Source organism: Rattus rattus, chromosome 10 (assembly GCF_011064425.1).
Source record: "Rattus rattus isolate New Zealand chromosome 10, Rrattus_CSIRO_v1, whole genome shotgun sequence".
NCBI lineage: Eukaryota > Metazoa > Chordata > Mammalia > Rodentia > Muridae > Rattus > Rattus rattus.
Window position 1 is genome coordinate 55349502 of NC_046163.1, and position 22518 is coordinate 55372019.

Genomic DNA, 22518 nt, shown 5'->3' on the forward strand with positions numbered 1-22518 from the left:
TCTGACCTCAACCCAACATGCACAGATACACACACACACACACACACACACACACACACACACACACACACACACACACACACACACACACACACACACATACACACACACGCAGAGAGAGAGAGAGAGAGAGAGAGAGAGAGACAGACAGACAGACAGACAGACAGACAGACAGACAGACTACCAAGCTCAGGAATACAGTTTAATAGGAAAAGTGACCAATTAGTCATTACAATTACATTGTAAAGTTAGTGTAAAATCAGGTTCTCCTAGCTTCCTAAGAATAGGAAGACTCAAGGGACTAGCCATCGCCCACCCCCCTTGTGTGGGAGGCTCTAGAGAACAGGACCCCTGCCTACCTGTGTATTTGCATCACTCCCCCATGAGTGTTCCTGCTGTGAGTTTGTCTCCTGCCTTCAGTGTGCTCTCCCAGCCTCTCTGGTGTGCTTGTCCAGCCCATCATTTATCATATGCTTATTTGATCACCCCCTACGGTCCACACGTTTTCTTAGTTACTTCCCTTGACAATAGCCCATTGCCAGAATCCCTAATTCGTTATATCTCTTCTACCCCTCCACGCAATAGTCAATGTACTGGAAACCACTTTGCAGAAATTTCCATAAAGCTCTCCCAGCCTAGGCGTCCTTGTCTCTTCCTTGCCCCTGTCAAAGTTTAACGGACTTACCTGATGTCAGTGCCGTAGACATCCAGCAGTGCTGCAGCTGTCTGTGATACTTCTGGCTCTGCAACAGATGTGGATGGAGAGACTCCTGCAGTGTAATGCTGACTTCCAGATGGTGGGTGTGGGGGAAAAGAAGGTGCGACAACAGGACGGAGGCCTCAGGAGTGGGTGACAGGAGGCAGCAGACAGGTCGTGGGCAGAGGAGCTAAATGATGGGGTGGCAGAGGGCGGGAGGCCGAGAGGGAGGGATTGGCGTGTGCTCGTAATAGAGACGGACACAGAATTCATGATTAGCAATAGAGCATTCTTACTATGTTTAACAGATTTATCTCCATGTAAATATGTCCTTTATTACTTTTACTACCTTGCCACTGCAATTGACTGCTGCTGTATGGGTCCAGGAGCCCTGTAATTACAGGTTTATGATGTGAGTAATCATGAACTTGAGTTCTTAAATTACAGAAGTTAAATGATACTCTGTTTGCTCCATTTATTCCCCTTGACTTTATTCATTCAGATTGGAACTTGCACAAGGATACTTTGTAGTTATTAGCAAAGCTATGTTCTGAATGAAGTTTTCAGACAACCTTTTAATGTTTGGGACATGTAAATAATTATAAATCAAGTACACAATTGTCCGTGATCTTCAGATAAGTCAGTCAGTTGATCATTCTAAATTAGAAAGTATCTTCAGAGCTCCTGTTTTCATGTGGGTTAGCCATGCTAGTTATATAGTTCAAGTGAGACACTTGACAGTGTAAAGCTTACTTTACCATAAACTTTTGTTCAATATTGAGACTCTAGGAGTTTTATTACCACATATCAATTATATACAGTAATGGGCCTCATCTGTATGCTTTCATGTGTATATATATATATATAATATATTTTGATTACATCTATCCCCACTATTGTCTCTTCTTCCATTAGTGTGTGTGTGTGTGTGTGTGTGTGTGTGTGTGTGTGTGTGTGTGTGTGTGAACCAAATAGTTTGTTAGGCTTATTTGTAGGACAGGAGTTTAGTCCTTTCATTTACAGAACAGTATGCACGTGCTGGGGGCTATGGCAGAGCTCAAGTGTCACTGCTCCTTTCTTAACAGTGCAGTAGATGTCCCCGTGTTTAGTTCTGAGCTAGGGCAGCATTCCTTTTCAGTGTGCTAACTAACGTTGGCACAGAAAAGTTGGAATCATTGAAACAGCTCAACCATTAAGTCTAAGGACTAGAAAACGTTTTTAATCCTGAGGAGGAAAAAGGACTTGATGTAGACTCCCTCAAAAAGTCATTTATCCTAATTGTTTATCCATATACTCCTGGAACGTTTGTGCCTTTTAATGAACGTGCCTTTGAGGAACTTCTAGTCAAAAACCAGAGACAGCTAAAAGCAGTGAAACAGTGTGATTAAGCGCGGTGACAGCAGTAGACAGAGGTGGAGGGTGAGGAGGCAGGCACACTGAAGCTGCCGTAGGATCCCAGGCAGTGCGACCGTGGGAAGAGCAAGCAACCAGGGTGGCATGGATGGTGACCATGACGGTGAGAACAGAAGCAGAGCAGGCCCAGAGAGCGGGCACGAGAGTTCCCGTGGTGTGAAAGGCCCCGGAAGTCAGGAGGGAGTCCTGGAAGATGAGATAATTGCCCATTGGACAGGACTGAGGAACACTTGGTAATGGGGAGATACGATACATGGGCCTTGCCAATGAGGGACTGCAGAGAACTCCCTTGTTGACTTGGGGGAAAGGACTCTGTCCCTCTCTCTCGTTCTTTGTAATGTTTAATGACCATACAGGAAAGGACCTAAGAGTTCCTGTTCCTCCATTCTCCCTTTGAAAGGACTCCACTGCAGTTCATTCTGGAACATATTGTATCTGCTATCTCAGGCCTTCAGCCAACCTTAGGACTTTGTCTCATGCCCTTCACTTTAGGTTGGAGGCCAAGGGGATAGTGGGATGGAAGGAAGTGTTCCAGGTTCTGAGGTGAGCTGGGGAGTGGAGAAGTGGACATCTCCAACCACAGAGAAATAACATTGAGCCCAGTAGCTGGTGGGCACCAAACTTATGAACTGACTTTTAATTTTCATATTCTCAAATACTGTTACTGAGATTTTTTTTTTTTTTTGTTTTCTCTCACAGATGTTGATCCTATCTCAGAATATTGCCAAGCTGGAGGCTGAGGTTGAAAAGATTACAAGGGAGAAGACTTCAGCTGTCAGTCAATTAGAGGAAGTTCAGAACCAGCTTGCATCTCAGGAAATGGACGTCACAAAGGTCTGAACAAGTTTTGGTTTAATAATTGGCTTAAGTACATATTTTCTTTGAAAACATTTTTCTTTTAAACTTATTTATTTACTATTTTTATTATTGTGTGTGTGTGATGTGTATGTGTGTATGAATGTTTGTGTATAGGTATGTGGTGTGTGTGTGTGTGTGTGTGTGTGTGTGTGTGTGTGTGTGTGTGTGTGTTATATGGAGGTCAGAGTCCATTTTCTCTTTCCACTGTGTGATCTACCTCTGGTTTTCAGATACCTTGTGTGCAATCTCAACTACTTTGAAACCCTTTTTCTTTTCCTTTCCTTTTCTTTTTTTCTCTCTGTGTAGACTTGGTTCTCCTGGAACTCAGAGATCCAGCCTGCTTCTGCCTCCCAAGCATTGGGATTAACGGTGTGAGCCATTGAAATTTCTTATTATCCAAAGCTTCATAAATTGTCAGAAAGAAGTTTGGGGTAGAAAAGTCTTTTTATTTAAAGAATAATAAAGGTTTCTTTAGCAAGTTAACAGCCATTACTACAAGCCCTCATCTTCTACCCTTTATGGTACTAAAAATGCCAAGCTAATTTGTACCAAACAATCAGTTGGCAAAGACAGCTAGTTCTACTTAACTGTTGCTTCTTTAACAGGCCTTACCTTTCTAAGTTAGCTAGCAAGGAGTGATTCTTCTTCTGTAGCTAGCCTGAGCCTGGCTTTCCCAGCAGTTGCTTAAGGCATGCTGAAAGGTTTGTTTGATATAAAAGTTTCCTCCTCTCACCTCTGTTTTATATCTACTTTTAAAATCAACATATTGTATTAAGTTAATTATATTTTATATTTAGATAAATTCTTATTTTATTAAGTTATACATCCATGTCTTGAGCCTCTCTGACCAGTGAAGTGAGAACTAAAACATGTAGTGGTTTTAATTGATTTATTTTAAGAAATACGAGTTTCTCTGGATTTCAAGTAAACCCCTTGACCAGTAAGAAAGCAAATATTTCCAAACATAATATATAAATGAAATCAATTCATTTTTTATCTCTAAATTCACAGGTAATATTATAACACAATAACCTATCTCCTTAAATTTTGATACATTTTATTCTATTTTTGCTTTAAATTAAGTAATCATAATTCTTTTTAACTTTTACATCAATTTATACTTATACATACAACTTATGAAAAGAGCTATTTCTCTTTGCTCTCTAATTCTCTGTTTACTTCCAAAATCATGCTGGGTGATGAAGAGATTTGAGAAGCTCTGTCGGCCAGCATTCCTGCTCTGTCTGTCTAAAGACAGGGATGCAGACAGGTCTGCAGAGGAATGGACATGCAGGGTTGGAGACGGAACCCTGGGCACTTGTTTGCAGCTCATTCTAGGGGACACCTTTTTATGAAGCACAGTGGTGGAGAGCATTAGTTCTTGTCTCCACAGCTGTACAACAGGACTCAGACCTCAGAGAGGGACGTATTGGACTGAATGACTTTGGAGTGGCTCCTAGCGCTCGGGTGATGCCTCTGGCTCCGTGTGATGCCTAGATTTATCTTAGAAGGAGTTTGTTATAGATGAATACAGTAAGCAGTGAGCTGAAACAACTAAGACAGCGGGCTTAAAACTAAAGAATAAAGTGACTTTTTAGAGATTAGACTCTCCCTAGATGCAATTAGTTCTCTGATGTTATAAATTGAGAGCCGTTCACTTCATCTGTAGACCTACTGAGGCCACACACTTCAGAACAGGGGAGAGTTTTCTGTAACTCTTCAGTTTTAGTTAGCGTCTTAAGTTAAGCTTTGGAATGGAAGTGTCAGCTCTCATGCAGTAAAGATAGACTTGGGGATGAGGGCCCCGTGCACTTCTGATGCCCCCGGAGCAACTGCTGGCTGCACTTCGGTCTGGTCATAACTTTAAACTCTGGTTCCCTTATCGTTTGTTTCTAAAGAGATTTTCATTCGAGCAAAGGAAGGCATATAGGTTATATACTTCACTGAAGTTTCTAAAGCTTCTAAAACTCATTTTTGAAGAAATGCCACATTGAAAAGTTGCAGGCAAGAATAGCCATTAGAAAATGTGCAGGCATTAAAAGGCAGATTGGAAAGCGAGAGAGTTGTGATGTGTCTCAACTTTCTGCAGGTTCTCGATTATGGCAAAGGCTCGTCATTTCTTTATTTAGATTTTCCTGATCATTCTATTTCTCAAACATTTCTCCATGTGAGTGACCTGGACTAGAGAAAAAATAAATTGCATACAGAATGCTTTGAAACATTTTAAAGATGTTACATGTATTCATTATCTAATAATATCACAGTTATTTCCCTTCAAATGTATATTCTCTCTTGTGTAGAAGGCTACAGTTAGAACTGTAGATCAGGCTTAAAGCCAGCAGATGACTTTTACCAGAAGTTATTGTATTTAAGTATTGTATGGTATTTAAGTCACATTGCATACCGGCAACAATATGGTTAATGCTATCTCTATGGTTTATACTAAATGCTGCTATTGTGCACCTAAATACCAATAATACAGTTTATTTGCAAAAATATCCTTATAAGATTTTCCTTGAAAGTTAAGCTGATGAAGTCTTTAAAGAGATATTTTATAATATAGGGAGAACGACCATCTGTGTGAATAATAACAGACCACTGTTTTCATTACTGATTTTAGCTAGTGTGATTTCAGATGATAGAGCTATTCGTTGATAATATTCATTCGAAACTATTTTATGTAAGATAGTTCTGAAATTTTACTTGAATTCCTTAGTTATGCATTTCGTTATTTTATTTTGATTGATTTTAAGAAGGGGGAATCAATGTGCATTGTGGCACTTATGCAACTACAAAGACAACACAAGGAATAGGTTTTCTCATTCCATGCAGGACCTTGGGATTGGACTCAGGTGATCAAGTTTGGGGGCAAGCATCATTGCTGAGCTGTCTCTCACTACTTCTCCTATTGCCTCCAAGTCTTAAAGCATACTCAGTTGTCTTAGAAAAGTCTTGCTGTACTTTATCTGTTTGTCCTCTAGGGGGCACCAAAGGATCTGATTGTAGACATTTCTCTGCAGCTTCCAGAGGCCACTGATCTGTTTTTACAATCTAACAGGTGTGTGGAGAAATGCGCTTTCAGTTGAATAAAACCAAAATGGAGAAGGATGAGGCGGAAAAGGAACACAAAGAGTACAAAGCAAAATCTCAAAAGGATCTTGAAATGAAAGATCAGGTAAGGGAGCACACTAGCACAACCAGCTAGTAAGCTGTTAGTCACGTGTTCTGAGGTTGGTGTGGTTTATCCCGAAGCCATTTACTTCTCTTATACTGTTTCTAACAAGTGAAGGACCTAGTTTATTCTATTAAAAGACTTTCATTTATAGTTGCCTGACATGAAGTGGTGAGAATGCAACTGCTTGCATATGAAATTCCAATTTGACAGTTCATAAATATACATTTGGATATGTATCTATTACTTAGAAAAAGTTTAAAAAATGTTCTAATGCACAGTTTGAACCTAAAATATACGTACATAAAGTTCTTGAAGATGCCAACTTGCATCCAGTTTTAAATGAGAAACTTTAAAATTTGTAAGATGAGATGAGTTGATATGTAAATATGTCAATCAAACTGATTGCTGGCAGAGTTGGACCAGTTTTAACTAAGATAGCCATGAATATGTTTGCTCAGGGAGCCTAAGTACAGTGACATTAGAAATGTTAGGGATGCTACTTGCTTCGATTTCAGCTTGAGCAGATGTTTTATGTTATAACTCTGTTGAGATTGTATAGATACTCCAATTTTAATTGACTCTGGGGAAAGCTTCTAAAGAGAAAGTTATGGCAGATTGACTTTTGATGTTCTATTTTTATAATACATTATAGGCCATTGAAGGTTTGTATTCTTTACAGCCAAGAAAAGCAGACTGTGTGTTCTATTAAAATAATACGACTGAGGTATCAGTATCAATAATTTAGAGATATCCGTACAGTTCAGAAGTAAGTCGCTCCAGATAATTCTACAACATATTTCTAAGCAAAGCTTTCTATCATGTTTTCAACATATTTTCCCTTTCAAGCCATCAGCTGTTGATGACAAATGACAGAAATGCAATGGGGAAAAGAATTAAATATGGAGGTGCTAATGAAGCTTTGTGCAGAACATTTCACATCGCAGCTCAGGCCCTTAGTACTAAAGTGAAAGCCAGACAACCAGAATAAAAGTCATTTTTATATGAGCATATGCAGACTTAGATCTTTTACTATGAACATGTGCTGGTTTTTACTCTGTCCAGCTGGGGGCGTCCCTGGCAGTAGAATGGACAGTCCCCTCAGCTGAGGGCTGGAAGGAGGACGCTGAGCAATGGAGCACTGTCCTCCTCCTGATGCCCTACAGGTTTTCACAGTTCCGTCGGCACACTCCGTAACACTAAATGTCTTTTGAGTTATTATGTAGAACTCTAGAAGCATAATATTTTCTACATAGAACACAGAAGCAGAGAGTTTAGGAATGATTTAAAATTACCTTATTATGTTCTAGTGATAGAAAAAAACAAAAACCAAAAACCCCTAAAGTAACAAGAGAGAGTGTCTCAGGAAATGAACAGCCTGCTTTAAATCCCTTCTGGTGTCTGTTTCTTTCGTACACTATCTTCTTAATCAGCTCACAATGGCACAAAGGCCGAAGCTGAAGGGTGAGTCTCCTTGGTCAGTGTCCTAGATGGACTGAAGTACGAAGTTTCCTAATCATCTTGAGTGGTGTCATTTCACCTTCGGGAAGGGCACCTTGTGTAGGAGCAAGCCTGTGGAGGGTTAGGAGACGTTTGTGTGTTCCCGTTACTCCCTTTTTTCCTAGGACAGAGTGTGAGGAGAGCTTTGTAACTGTTTTGTACTGAACAGACAGTTTCAGACGTAGGAGCTTCTCACTCCCTGGATGATTTGGAGCAGCAAAGCAGCAATTGTTCTTTGGTCTCTCAGCCATGACCTGACCTTCTGTCTGAAAGACCGAAGAGCTATTTAGCTTGGCCACCATCTGCACCCAGGAGAGAAATTTACATTTAGCTTTGTAAAGCTGGACATGTCAAGCATTTATCTGCAATACCTACCATGGTATAAAACATATTTAATTTTAAAGCCTTATGTATCATACAGCCATCATAACTAGGAGGCTGTCTCTTGGTTTGCAAACAGGTGTTCCCCATAATGCATCATTTTATTCATATTGTAGCTGTTCTGGCCACTTGATAGGCTTTGAGAGCAGGTGGGAAACCGCGATGGAATGTGGTGAGCACCAGGGCCTCTGATGTATACACAGCCAGGCAAAGGCCTGACCGCTGGAATGATTTTCCTCCTGACCTGAGCCTTGGCTCTGGCATAATTAGAAAGAAAGCTTAGAGGGGGAACAATGGCTGTCTCTTCCGCTCACTTTCTTCTTTTCTTCTTATATTGTGTCAGGACCCCTGGGTGAATTACCCTTCCCATCAGCTCCTCTGTACCGCCCCAGCTGGGAGAGCTGCTGTCAGCCTCACGGGCTGCTCTGTACCACGGAAAACAAAGACATTGGTTGTGCAGATTGGGAACTTTATGCCTTGATTTATTCTCTCTCTCTCTCTCTCTCTCTCTCTCTCTCTCTCTCTCTTTCCTTCTTTCCTTCTTTCTTTGTTTCTTTCTCTTTCCTTTCTTCCTTCCTTTCTTTTTACTTTCCTTTTTTATAAACATCAGGTACACACACGCACACACACACATGCATGTACGCATGCACACACATACACATACCCCATCATGGGAACTTAAAAGCATATGAAACAAAAGGAGCATTATAAACAACTTGTGCATTTCTAGTACTCACATTCAGTGAGTGTCAGTCCTGTTCCATCCAGTTCACAGGGTTTTTTCTTAACGTCTTATATCCTATTTTTTCATCTTATCATTTTCTAACTTCTCTTTCTCATTGTCTTCCTCTAGCTCTTCTCCTTTTATAGAAATATTAAAGCGGAGCTCAGACATTTATTATTTCACCTATAAATACGTTACTGTGTATCTATGAAGGGAACGTTTATAGTATCATAGAGTCACATTGAGGAATATTAACAATAATTAGTAGCAAATAACACCAAGCTTGTGTTCACATTTCTTTATCTCAAAAAATATTTTGTAGCTCGTTGTTCCCGACTGCAGAGCAGGTGTGTCTTTGTTCAATGCTACAGTACTGTCCTCCTTAAAAGGAAGTGAAAAGAACACTTAGAAACGCTAGCTTTCTTTATTATCCTGTAAGGCTTTGACTGCTCCGTACTGCGCTGGTCGCCCTACCAGAGCTGCGCCTTCATCCTCTGACACACGACTGGAGCATGTGGCCAGGGTGCCGTCTGGCTTCTCATCCTATTCCAGAAGGGGCCAGAGACACTGAAATGCAAACTACATCATTTCAGAGCCCAATATTTAAAATTCAGGAACTTTCAGGAAACCCTGGCAATTACAGGGTTAGCTCATTTGAAATGAGAGATACATCTTTAGAATTTTCTTTGTTAATTTTGAGTTTAATAGTTGAGTCTCAAAGATGTTTCTTTGTTGCCCCTAGCCTTTGATCAGGGTACAGGGCAATTAAAAATACAGACCATTTTGTTCAGAAAAGAGAAACATGATGTTAAAGGTGCTGTCCTCGGAGGCTTTGTTTTCCTTATATTTCGGTCTTCTATACGCCTCTTTTTTTCTCTCCGTCCCCCCATCACTGTACTTTAAATTTGCTGTGTGATTTGGAGCTGTACACAGCACAAGGGTACATAACAGAGGGTGGGATGGGGAGGCATGGTCCAGAGAGGCCAGAACAGTTGAGGAAGCTGTCTCCTGTCAGTCTGAGCTTTGACACTAGATGATAGCTTAAGAGAATGTTTTAAGAATAAGGGCACTCTCATAGACTGGGTGGTGATGTGAGACCCAGTCACAACATTCCACTGGCTTTGGTTTTGTGACTTGCTTTTGTGTCAAAGAGATAGATGAAACAATGTGTACTGGGCTACACAAAGCTGATGGGTGTGCAGTAGAACTAAAGAAGCCAGTTTTAGAGAGGCATCTGTAAAGCCTGGTGCCTGTGGAACAGTGAAAAAATTTGCTGGTAGTATTAAAGAAGATGACGAAGAATATATTCTGAGAGACTGCTTTGAATAGTGTGGCACAGTGAAGCTATCCAAGTTCTGGAAGACAAGCTGACTTGGAAAAGGAGAATTTGCCTTTGTACCTTTTGATCACCATAACATGGTTGATAAAATGTTCTTCAGAATACCACACTGTCAATGAATATAATTGTGAAGTGAGAAGGGCCCTTTCTAAACTAGAGATGCAGTCTACTGACCTCAGATAGGTTGGGGAGGTGGGCCTTGCTACTTCATGGAGGGAACCTGGGAGGTAATTTTAGTTGTCATAGAAACCTTGGCGGAAGAGAAGGCTGTGGTGGCAGAGGTGGTGGCAACAGAGGTCATTACAGAGGTCAATGCAATGCATTTCGAGGTGATGGTGACAGCTGTAGTGGTGATCCTGGTTATGGATGGAGGAGACTATGGTGGTGGTAGACCAGGATATGGAAACCAAGGTGGTGGATACCGTGGAGGAAGAGGATGTGGTGTTATTATGATGGAGAGACTTTTTGGTGGAAGAAAGTATAATGACTGAAAATTATGGTAGACAGCAGTTATCAAATTGTGGGTCCATGAAGCGGGCAGGGTGGGTGGAGGATGCTCAGGCAATCCGTATGGTGGTGGAGGAGGTAGCAAACAGCAGAAAATGGTTGTAGTTCTTAGAAAAAGGGGTGGAGTTGTCAGGAAAGTTGCAAATTACTTTGAGACAGTCGTCCCAAATGCAAGAGGAACTGTAAAAATTAGCCACAGAAGGAGTGATGGTCCACAGTCAGAAACATCACTGCAGCTTCAGCGGGAAACCTTTATTGTTCAGGGCTGTCATAGCATGGTTTACAAAACATTGTTTAATTAATGTAGTGTAGTAACAGATGTGCACTTCTGAGGTCATTTATCTCTTGTACTTTTATCTCTCCCTACCCTTGTTATACCAAGTATATTGCCTTGCAAATTGCTGTAGTGGTACCAGGAATGAAAAAGTTAAGGAATGTTTAACTTCAGAGCAACAGTAGTGCTCACCTTGCCTGGCATTTTCTGGGTTCCGAGATCAAATCCAGCTCCTTATCCTGCACAGCAAGTGCTTTCCTGACTATCTCTCCTACATCTCGGGTTCTTTTTCTTCTTCCAGGCACCCTGTGTAGGGTAGTGTGGGAGTCACTCTCCTTTATCGTAAAGGGAGCAAAAGGCTTTGCACTGAAGCCTTGGGCATGGATGACCACTGTTATGCCCTGTCCCGACACGTGGATGTGTGTGTGCACATCCCAGCAGACAGAGTTCATATCTAAGTCTCCTGCCAGGGGCAAAGGCAATACAGCTTCCCCACTCATAGGACCTGTTTCCTTCCACACTAGTGCAGGTACCAGCAGTAGTTAGGCTGGGACAAGGCACAGACAGGAGGAGAACACATTTCTGAGAACTCTTCTGGGCTGAAGTGACAGGGAAAGACTACCACATAGGTGAACTAAAGGTCCATTGGCCCATCAGACTGTCCCAAGATAACTGTCACTAAAACTTGGGAGACATTGATCATGGAGTCAGAAGCTTCGAGTACTAGGTCCTTCTTTGTTATTTTTGGCTTTGTGAGATAAAGTCTCACCATGTAGCCCACGCTAGTCTGGAACTTGCTATGTTCTGTAGTCCAGGCTGTTCTCAACTCAGGATTTCACTCAGCTGCAAGGGCTTCTTAAAGTGTCCTGTGAGATTGCACCAAGAACGTGACATCAGCCCAGATGACGCCCTCCCCGGATGCTTACATTCCTCGTAGCAGAACGAGCCAATGGGGACTCGTGTCCGCTCCGCTTCCGCCTAATTTGACAAGTGAAGTTTTAGGAAATGGGTTTGCTGAGTGGGGCTCAGCAGATAAGAGCACTTGTTGCTCTTGCAGAAGACCTGCTCTTAAGTCCCCAGCACCCATGCTGGACGCTCACAACCTTCTCTAACTCCAGCTCCAGGGCATCCAACATCCCTGGCCTCTACCGAAATCTACAGTCACAAGTACACTCACCCACCTACATATACTTAGTTAAAATAGTAAAATAAATCTTTTTAAAAAGTAGAGCTGAAAAGGTATGGCAGAGACGACATAACTCACAAACCCAAATATTCTTTCTAACCCTTACAGGAAGAGCTTGCCCTTCCCTGAGTGGGAGGTTCTTTTGTATTACTGGAATGCTTTACTAGACAAGGTCATCCTTGAATTATAACTTATAATTTACGAGTCTGAAAATAGTTTATGGAACAGTGAGTGCTCTATCTCTGCTCTCTCGAATATCTGCTAGCATTTCCAGGTGAGCCGTGGTGGCTGCGTCCGTATCTTATTAGGGGAGCATTGCCTAGTGATGGCGTGTGGCTTAGACGAAAGAAGAAGTGCAGCATCATCATTTCTTCACAATAGAACGTATAGGTTACTGTAAATTTTACTTTTTAGAAATAAAATGGACATGGCTTTTCTTGGTGGTGTTCAGATGGTAGATCTTTGGAGTGATACTTAACACTGAGCAGGAAGCATCCAATGTCTCAAGTACTTCTGAAGTCATCAAAGCAAACACTTAAGACTATAGTCGCATGTACAAAACCATCAAACGTTATGCTTGGAAATGTTAGAGAAAGAAGGCTTTAAAAGCTGCTTATAGCCAGTGTGGGTCAGCACCGTGGAACTGAAATTATGCAGGAATTACTTAATAAAATCAGTTCATTGGATATTTGGAGGAAATCTATTTAATGCAAAGAGACCAAATTAAACCCCTCAGCTCCTAAAAGTCAGACTCATTTAAGACCAGAGAAATAAGAATAAAGGGAGGTTGTCCAATTGTACCTTATTATGTAGACAAGTCCGAAAGCCTGTGTTGGGATTTTCAGGGTTTAGGCTGGTTCTTCCTAGGAGGATCTGATCTCCATGTTTAAAGTGGAAAGTCAGGCCTCCGGCAGTTTAATCCCTGTGACTGACTGGTGGTGCACAGTTAGTAAGACTTTCCTGACTACAGGAAGATTGGAATAGACAGACACAGTGGGCCATGGAATGAGCTTCCCCAAAATAGCTTTCTTTTCCTTTATAGAGTAACAGTGTGATGTGCCTCGAGACCTAGATTGCGGGCCTCTGGAGCGCACTGCGTAGTTCTGGGAGCATCCAGCAATAGACCCGTACTGTGTTGGAAGTGGGTAGCTGCAGTGTTCGTCTTTTCTACTCGTAGCGTTAGCACCCACAGACTAGAGTAAATCTCCTACAGCGCTCAGCGCTCTGAAGCCACACACCCGTTCAGCAGCCTGAGGTAATGGTGAAGTCTGAGAGCCAGACTTCAGAGACTCATCCAGCTACCACGCGCCATCACACTTCTCCCGCTACCCAGTGCCTGGGAGGGGGCCACATGGGCATGGCTTTGGCGCGTGCAGTCACGTGGGCCTGGTGATGACAGCGCTGCTCGCCATCTTCTTCACGCTCTCTTTCATGCCGTAGTCTTACACATTCCTGTCCCTTCTCCTCCGTCATACGGCAGCTCCTGGGGGCATGGCTTCCCTAAACCAGCTTACTAGACACTGGGGTAAATAACTGCAAGTCCAGGTCCTGCCCTTGGGGAGTTTATATTCTAGCCGGGGACTGGGAATACGCATTTGAACATGCCGTAAGAATCCTTGCAAAGCAGCATATCGACAAGTGCAAATTAATGTAGTGTGAACTTCACGCTGGCTGCAGCCCACGAGGGAGAATCTGGTTCCACGTGCGCGATGTAATAAAGCTTCCCTAAGTATGCCCTCAAGCGCTGTTCAGCATACTTAGAGAAATTTGTGTTCCTATCACAGCCTAACTGAGATTTCTGAGAAAAATTTTCAACCTAGCGTCTGTCTAATAAGCCACTGTCTTTTGTTCTTATCCTGCATGATGCCTGGTACAAAATAAAATTCATTGCATTATGCAGATATTTTAACATAGCTCCACTTAATAAAAGTCTCAAATTATTGAGCTTATTTTTCTAAAGCACTGTGCCAAATAAGGTTTTCATTTAGGACAACACTATATTGGTAAAAATCACAAAATTAACCATAAAAAAGTAAATGTGTGCTTTTGCTTTGTCGTTCCAGAGACGCAGCTCAAAATGAGTGGTGGGGATGGCGGGTCAAGGGTCTTCCTGCCCACACTGCTCAGCTGTGCTAACACTCTCCTGGTTATTGTTGGTGACAGGATGTGTATGTCTCAGACTAAAACATAGAAACATACATACATATTCATATGTAAAGCATATTATTGTGGTTTACTTGTAATTTAATTTTCCAGAAAAGGTTATCATTCTCTTTACTATAGTTATTTTTTAAAAAATTAAATGATAAATAGAAATAGACAAATAGTATTGATATCAATTGAAATTATTGATTTAAGCTTATCTGAGGTAAAAGCATAACAAAGCATTCACATTGAGAAGTAATTCACCTTACGAACTAAGCATTCGTTAACAGACTCTTTCCTTTGGGTAGGAACTGAAAACTGTAAGCTGAATTCTGCACACTTATCTTAACTTTAAATGTTGACTCACCAGGCTAGCCTGCTGGGCCTTCGCAGTGTCTGCTTACCTGCCAAGCCTGCAAGTCTGGTTACTATTAGGTGACAGCAGTTATTTGACTGTGTCCCTGCAGGCCAGCAAGCTGACAGGCATTAGACGCAGGACAGTACACTGCGCTTTAATGGCTCAGAAATATCAGCACCAGTACCTGTGTATACATTTCAAACAGTGTTCACTGTGCAGACACGGGCAACATTGACAGAAGCCAGTAACTCTCGTATAGCGGAACAAGTCGGGGTTTGTTTGTTTGTTTTGCCTTTTGCTTTGTATTCATATGCAGCTATGATATTGTATGTCACAGTCATAGCCCGGGAGTCTTGCGTTCTCTCTGTTCAGTGAATATTATCTTAAACAGTTTTATACTGCTTCTATTTTTTTACACGAATCACCTTAATGTGGCCACTTACATACATTTCTACAGGAAGACATGTCAGATTTTGAAGAAAGAAAAACCTTGACAGATTTAGAATCCAGTCACCTTAGTCTTTACTTGCTGCTCTAATCCAGCAGCCATATGTTTTGTGCATTGTGCTGGCCTATAATGAATTTCTGTCAGCGAGAAATGGTAAGGTAGCTATGCAAATACACTTCTTATGTCAGTGACTACAAAAGGACCTGGGGACTTGGAAGAGGGGAAGATGGCATCTTTGCAAGGTGGCCGGGATGTTACCCAGCACAGATGGGAGAGAGAGAAGGGCATTTGGCTCGAAGGCCCGACATGGCAGCTTGAGCAAGAGTGAGGAAGGAGAACATAGTCAAGGAAAGCGCACGTCTCCTGACTCTGGGCGTCAGTTAGCTAACAGTATCTCCTGGGCGGCCTTTTATAACTGTCCACCCATGGAGTAGGGACATCTGCAATGTGCTGCTCCCAGTTACCTGTGCACTTACACCGAAGGCCCTGGTGCCAGTCAAGATAGAGTGCTACACTTTACAAGGGTTTTTAATTTCTTCTTGCATTCTTCTCTGCCACACCACTGTTTTAGATGATATTGAGAAGGAGCCCAGGGCCTTGTGCATGCTAGAGCACTAGCTCAGCAGTGGGACAGCACCGCTGAGCTACATCAGCCGGCTTGTTCCCCTTCCTTCGAGATGGACTCTCACTGTGTCACTAGGGCTGTCCTTGGGCCCCTAGGCTTGAGTAAGTCTCCTACCCTGGCCTCCAGAGTAGCTCAAACTGCAGGTGTCTGCCACCACGTCTACCAGAAAGTTTAAGATTTCCAGCATTCAGATAATACACAATAACATTTATTGGCAATGTTAGAGACAAGTAGGAATTCGTTTCATATAAATAAATAATTGGGTTATCTTGATACATGGAGAATTAGCAATGCCTTATGATGAAGAAGAACCACAGATTGTGCAGAGTTTATCTGCACCATCAACCTAAAGACAACATTTCCCCCTGGTGCTGTCCAGTGAAGCCAGAACCTCAGCATACTATGTACGAACTCCACCACTGAGCCACACGGTTGCCTCAAAACTCCTTGCTTTGGCAAGGAGGAAACATCCCAGAGACCCACTTTCTTTCCAGGTGAACTTAGAAGCCTGGGTAAGGGAAGCAATTTCCACCCTCTGGTTTTAATTGTGAGTTTTTGTATTTACAGAACATATTCTCTTCTCCCTTGCACTTTGAATTAAGTATTAATAAAATAAACAAGCTACACAGAGTGTCAAATGTCACTATACCTTCTCCAGTTATTTACTCTCATTTTATAAAATGACACCTGTGTTGAGATTATAAGGATGATGTTTTATTCTCAGCAGTTTTAGATCAGATTCTTGTTATTGTGATTAATAATGAAACAAATGCCTAGCATTTTAAACAGTTTAATCTAATTACAAAACGGTCATCATTTAATTTTCCATGAGAGTTGAACCCTGACGCTAAGTCAAGGCTACCATTAGGCATCAGCAACTGTGAGGGTGGGATCTGGGGATCTCGTAGCTCTTGCAAAGCCTATGAAATTAAATGTCCTCCTCAGCCCGAGCACAGCACGGTGTGCGCTCATGGTGAAGGGGGTGATGGATCTGTGGCTCCTGTTTGAGAAACACAGTGCTCACCACTGGTTGTCTGCTCTTCTTCCTTGGCACCTTTACAATGCACCCCTAGAATGATGTATGGATGTTCTGGAAACAGGTGACCCAGAATATAATTATATAATGTATATTTTTTAATGATCAAAGTGAAAACTAAACGTTTCTCAGATCTTCAGCGTATTTCCCACACCTCCATAGAGTGTGCTGTAATTTAGGACTGTCAAAGGTATATAGTGATTTAAGCCATAAAGAGTTTATATGATAAGAGCAAGAAATGCTTCATGCTAAAGGGAGGTTATCTGAAAACAGTCAACTTACAAACACAGGGTTTTCTTGGATCATCATTTAGAGGTTCAGTCTACTACCCTTTAGTTCTCTCGTGTAGTTTGGAGCAAGGCCACACTGTGTTGAGCGTGAGTGACAGGTCAGACCGACCCGTCCTGTGTCAGGAAGGAGGAAAGAGGAGCAGGGGACACCGAGGCCTCACTGTCCCTTGGGTCATGGCCATGGTCTGAGCCCCACGCCTTTAAGACCCCACCACTTCAGGCAGAGTGCGGCTGGAGAACCTGCCTGCAACACGTGGGGCTCTGGCGCCATGACAGTGACACACTGTTGACCGGATGCAGCATTGTTTTACAGCCGTACTTGAAAACCTATTCTGTGTGCTTATGTCTTCCAGTGAGCCTCGGCAATCTATAACCAACAAGTGAGGCTGGTGGGTTTTTCCCCTTAGGCAGGCCCTGAAGTTTAAAGTGTCACATGCTGACTGTAACGCACTTTAGACTCACTTCGCCAGCCAAGACAGCAGACAAGCATAGTAGAAAAGAGGGGAAAAAATGGGAAAGGAAAGATAGGAAGGATTTTAGACAATGACCTTCTAATGGTGTTTACATTAAGAATTGTGTTTGGGTGGATTTTTAAATGTCCTCAAATCCTGTGACTCAGAAGGGGCAACTGAGACCAAAACCCATCAGTGTAACATTATGGTATTTCAGAGGGAAACACAGTAATGGTCTTTTAAATCTGTGATTAGTAAAGTTCCTTTCCTCTGCGATTGCTGTTACTAGTAACTGCTTCACAGCACTGAGGATGTTTAGAGGCTGCCTTTTACGGTATTAGCAATCAGGTGCATGGCGTGGGATTGGGTATAGTCAGTGGTAGAGTCTTTCCCTAGATGCAAGAGACCCGGGGTTCCCGCCCTAACATTGAAAACAGGCAGAAGAAGAAAAGAAAAGCCACTTTTATCATTAGTGTCTCTTATTTCAGTGGCCACATCTAAATGATTGAAGGAAAAGTCTTGAATAATACAGAACACTGTCTGGAGGGGTCCTTAGAGCCCGCAAGAGTAATAGCTTAGCCCAACCCCCATATTACAGATGATGGCGCTGCAAGTGAGCTGGAATTGCCTCGTTTCTATGCGTTTGCTAATGTAACAGTATAGTTATTAATTCCTTTTGTAAATGAGTCCACCGTAGCTGTCCTCAGACACACCAGAAGAGGGCATCAGATCCCATTACAGGTGGTTGTGAGCCACCATGTGGTTGCTGGGATTTGAACTCAGGACCTCTGGAAGAACAGTCAGTGCTCTTAACCACTGAGCCATCTCTCCAGCCCCTTAATTAATAGTTATTAAGAAGTATATGTCACATATAAGTAGGCCAAATAATTTCAGTGAAAGATGAAATGACTTTAATGTTCTTGGAATTCTTTTTGTTTTGTTTTGCTTTGTTTTGTTTTGTTTAGAGAGCCTTGCTGTATAGCCCAGTCTGGGCTAGATCTATGATTTTTCTTTATTTTAGCTGCTTAGGAGCTGGGATTACAGACACATGTTGCATTACTGGCTATATCTTACATTGGGAGTATATAAAGAATGCTTACAATTTAATACTGAAAGGTCAGGCTGCTTTAAACCTGGAGAAAAGATTTGCACAGAAATTTCTTTAGAGAAAATAACCAAATGGTAAAAGGTATATGAAAAGACACTGATCATTAACCGTCAGAGGAATGTAGACCAAACTAACGTGAGATAGCACACCATATGCAGTAAGCATAGCTCTAGTTTAAAAGACAGTAATGGGAGGGCTGGTGAGGAGGCTCAGTGGTCAGAAGGACTTGCCATGCAAGCCTGAGGATCTGAGCCCATGCCTGGAGCCCATGGGGTGGGGGGGACCGGCTCCCAAAAATCATCCTCTGACCTCCACATGTACACTCTGGCACATGTGCTCTTCCATGTACAGACATGTACATGTGTCATATATGTATACACAATAAATGAAATGAGACAGTATTGCCATGTTAGCAAGGATGTGCGCAATTCAGAACCAGTATTTGTTGGTCTGTCAATCGGTTCAGCTGCTGTGGAAACCAGTCTGGCAGCTTTTTGAAATGTTTAACATAGAATTCTCATATGACTCCTAAGTATATGCCCAAGAAAAGCAAAAACATGCTTATGTACAAACTTAGACCAGAATGCTCAGAGCCACATTTCCTGTTACCCGAATCTGGCAGTAGCTAAGCACATACCAGTGATGGATGGGTACATGGATGGGTACATGAGTAGGTACATGGATGGGTACATGAATGGGTACATGGATGGGTACATGGATGGGTACATGAGTGGGTACATGAATGGGTACATGGATGGGTACATGAATGGGTACATGAGTGGGTACATGGATGGGTACATGAATGGGTACATGGATGGGTTCATGAGTGGGTACATGAGTGGGTACATGAGTGGGTACATGGATGGGTACACGAATGGGTACATGAGTGGGTACATGGATGGGTACATGAGTGGGTACATGAATGGGTACATGGATGGGTACATGAGTGGGTACATGAGTGGGTTCATGAGTGGGTTCATGAGTGGGTACATGAGTGGGTACATGGATGGGTACATGAATGGGTACATGAGTGGGTACATGGATGGGTACATGAATGGGTACATGAGTGGGTACATGGATGGGTACATGAATGGGTACATGGATGGGTACATGAGTGGGTACAGCTGTCTCTCTGTGGCGTTTAAAAATGAAAGGTGAAATACCGAGTCAAGCATGATGCACACACCTTTAATCCTAGCATCCAGGAGGCAGAGGCTAGCAGGTCTCTGATTGCAGGGCCACCTTATCTAGATAGCAAGTTATAGGTCAGCCAGGGCTATGTAGTAAGGTCCTGTCTCACAATAAATTACATTTTACATCATGGATTAACTTTAAAGACATGCTAAATGAAAAGACATGAGAAATAACATGTTGTATGATTCCATTTATATGTAGCGTCTAGATGGCCAAATATATATAGACAGACTTGGGGCCAAAGGCAAAAGAGTGACTGATAACATGCATTGGGTTTCTTTGGGCAAGATAACATGTTCTAAATGTTTGGTAGGGGTGGGTGCCTAATTGCATATACCAAGCACAATTTGTAAACATTAAATGGGTGGATTCTAAATACTGTTTTAAGTTGTTGTTTTAAGTGGTTAAGTTTAAAAAACTTAAGTTACAGGTTATCCCAGTGAGGAGGGAGAATGAGTGATTAGAGAAGGCTAGTCCACAAAAGAGACTAGGCAAAGGTCCCATTTAACTCCTGTCTGAATAGCAAAAGGAGGTGCACCCACCCACAGGCCAGGTGACAGAGCCCCAGAGCAGCGCGCGGCTTGTGAGAACTGTGCCATGCTTCAAGGTAGGCTCCATATTCCTTCCCCTGGTTTCTGCAGCCCTCAACCATAGTTACTTATCTATTGGCTGAAGGGACGCAGATTTTACAGACAGCACTAACAAGCTAAAGAGTGACCTTTAAATAACAGCCCACAGTTCTTGCTATGTACGTAAAAAGGCTCAAGGACTTTCATACAATTACGTTTGCTGAAAATGTTTGCTATTTTGTCTACCTATTCTCTTGTGGATAGGGCAGCAAATGGTGGCTGTTTGGTTTTGCTTTGTTTCGTTTGACAATGGTCTTCCTCTACTTAGACCGTCAGTGGCCAGGTATCAGCTTTTGGACAGACTTCGTCCTCCCCACATGCTCTTCCTGCTCTGTTTCGTTGGATTTTTCTCTTGCTTTTGGTTTTCACTCAGAAGCATGTTCTCTCACAGAACCTTGCTTCCTTCCTTGCTCTCATGAATTACGGTATTATTTCTTTAAGTAACTCTGTCTCTTCCCTTGGAATGTTCATTGAGGCTGAGGCCCTTGCCGGTCACCATCCCTGTTACATCCCTGTGCTCCAGTGCCTACCATACAGATTGGGGTGGAGATATGGCCAAGACTTCAGGCCCCAAAAGCAGACAGCCTGAAGTGAAATTCCCATTTTATTATGTGCTACCTGTTGAGCCTCGACAAGGTTCATAACATGTTCTCAGTTTAGTTCTCTATAAAATGATGAGTTAACTCCTGCTCTGTACAGTGCATGCCATATAGTTGATAATAAATATTGGTAAATTATTGTATATACTAACATTACATTCGTATTCACATCTCTGCCCTCACCTCTCTCCTATGTCCCTTTCTTCGTTCCTTACAAGGGTCTTGATGATAAGGGAACATGATGTGACTGGACCAGCACACGGAATGGGTGGTCATACCTTTCAGAGCTAGTTACATTTGGATTGTGTGTAAACCACACCTTTTATTGAGAGACTGTATTGAAGAAAATTATTGTCAAGATCCCTATGGCACATGTCTGCTTCCTGAGAACTGGACAGTGACCTGTCCTCAGCTCTGTCTCAGAAACTTGATCATTTTTGTTTGGGTCTGTTCTATCAAGCCTCTGGAATCCAGTTTTTGACATCATAATGAATTACCCCTCTCTGATATCACATACAACTTTTTATCAGCACACTAGTCGTGTTGTCCTCAAAGGCTTGAGCAGTGCAGCATGGACCGCAGCAGGCAGAGTCCTGTGACAAGTGGCTGAGGGTGTCTGAACATCTCCATGTGCCCAGGTCCATAGAATTTTGACTGATGTTTAAAGAACAAAATCATGTGCAGTTTTGCATTTAAGAACCAGACCATTTACCTTCAACATAATTTAGTTAAGAAATCTTTAACTTTTTATTATCTTTTAAAAATTTTTTTCTTCAAAGAAATGGGTCTCATTGTAATATTTTGTTACATATTATACTCTCTTTATTTACCAGTCCCCTTGCCTCTCCCTATCCTCCCCTCAGACTTCTGCTCTCCTAAGTAGTTCCTGCCCCTTCTGCTTCTGTGTCTACGTATTCTATTGTTCTGTTTCCCTTTCTTGTCCCCTTATCCCCTTTAAAGGCCTCTTCATCCCCTCTCATAGTCTCCTTTTCTTTTCTTTTCTTTTCTTTTCTTTTTTTTTTGTCTGTCTGCCTACTTCCCTCTGTCTGTCTCTGTCTCTGTCTCCCCCCTATCCTATGTGTGTGTGTTTCTCTCCCTCCCTACCTACCTAAAATCTACTGATCTACTTTTAAGCTGTATTTTATATGCACGCACACACACACACACACACACACACACACACACACACACACACACGGGGCGGGGGAGAGCACTACTTTCTGCATAAAGAAGGAAATGAGGCAAAAATTCCTTTTTTTAAGCTCTGGATTATCATTTGGTGATCGTCTGTTCGATTAATTTTCCTGAGATGCTGTAATTTCATTTTTCTTTTCAAGTAAATACAGTTCTACTGTGTATACGCATCTCTCACATCTTATGTTATGCTCTTGCGTCTGCCTTGAACTTTTCCTTACACTGTGTGACAGAGACGGATCTACTTTCATTGACACGTGGACATTCAGTTTTCCCAGCACTGTTTGTTAAAGAGACCCTGAATAAGCGTAAGGACAGAAGTCACATGACCATCTCAATAGATGCAGGGAAACTCTTTATCAGAGTCCAGCACCTCTTCATGACAGAAG

The 22518-nt window shown here is 42.2% G+C and overlaps 1 protein-coding gene across 1 annotated transcript in view; it reads left to right on the plus strand.

Moving 5' to 3' along the window:
• The window catches only part of Sdccag8 (SHH signaling and ciliogenesis regulator SDCCAG8), a 195293-nt gene that overhangs the window by 54920 nt on the left and 117855 nt on the right, over positions 1-22518 (plus strand). The window contains exons 12-13 of the mRNA XM_032915108.1: positions 2810-2944; positions 6027-6143. Coding sequence (XP_032770999.1) covers positions 2810-2944; positions 6027-6143 — 252 coding nt within the window. The remainder of the gene's footprint in view (positions 1-2809; positions 2945-6026; positions 6144-22518) is intronic.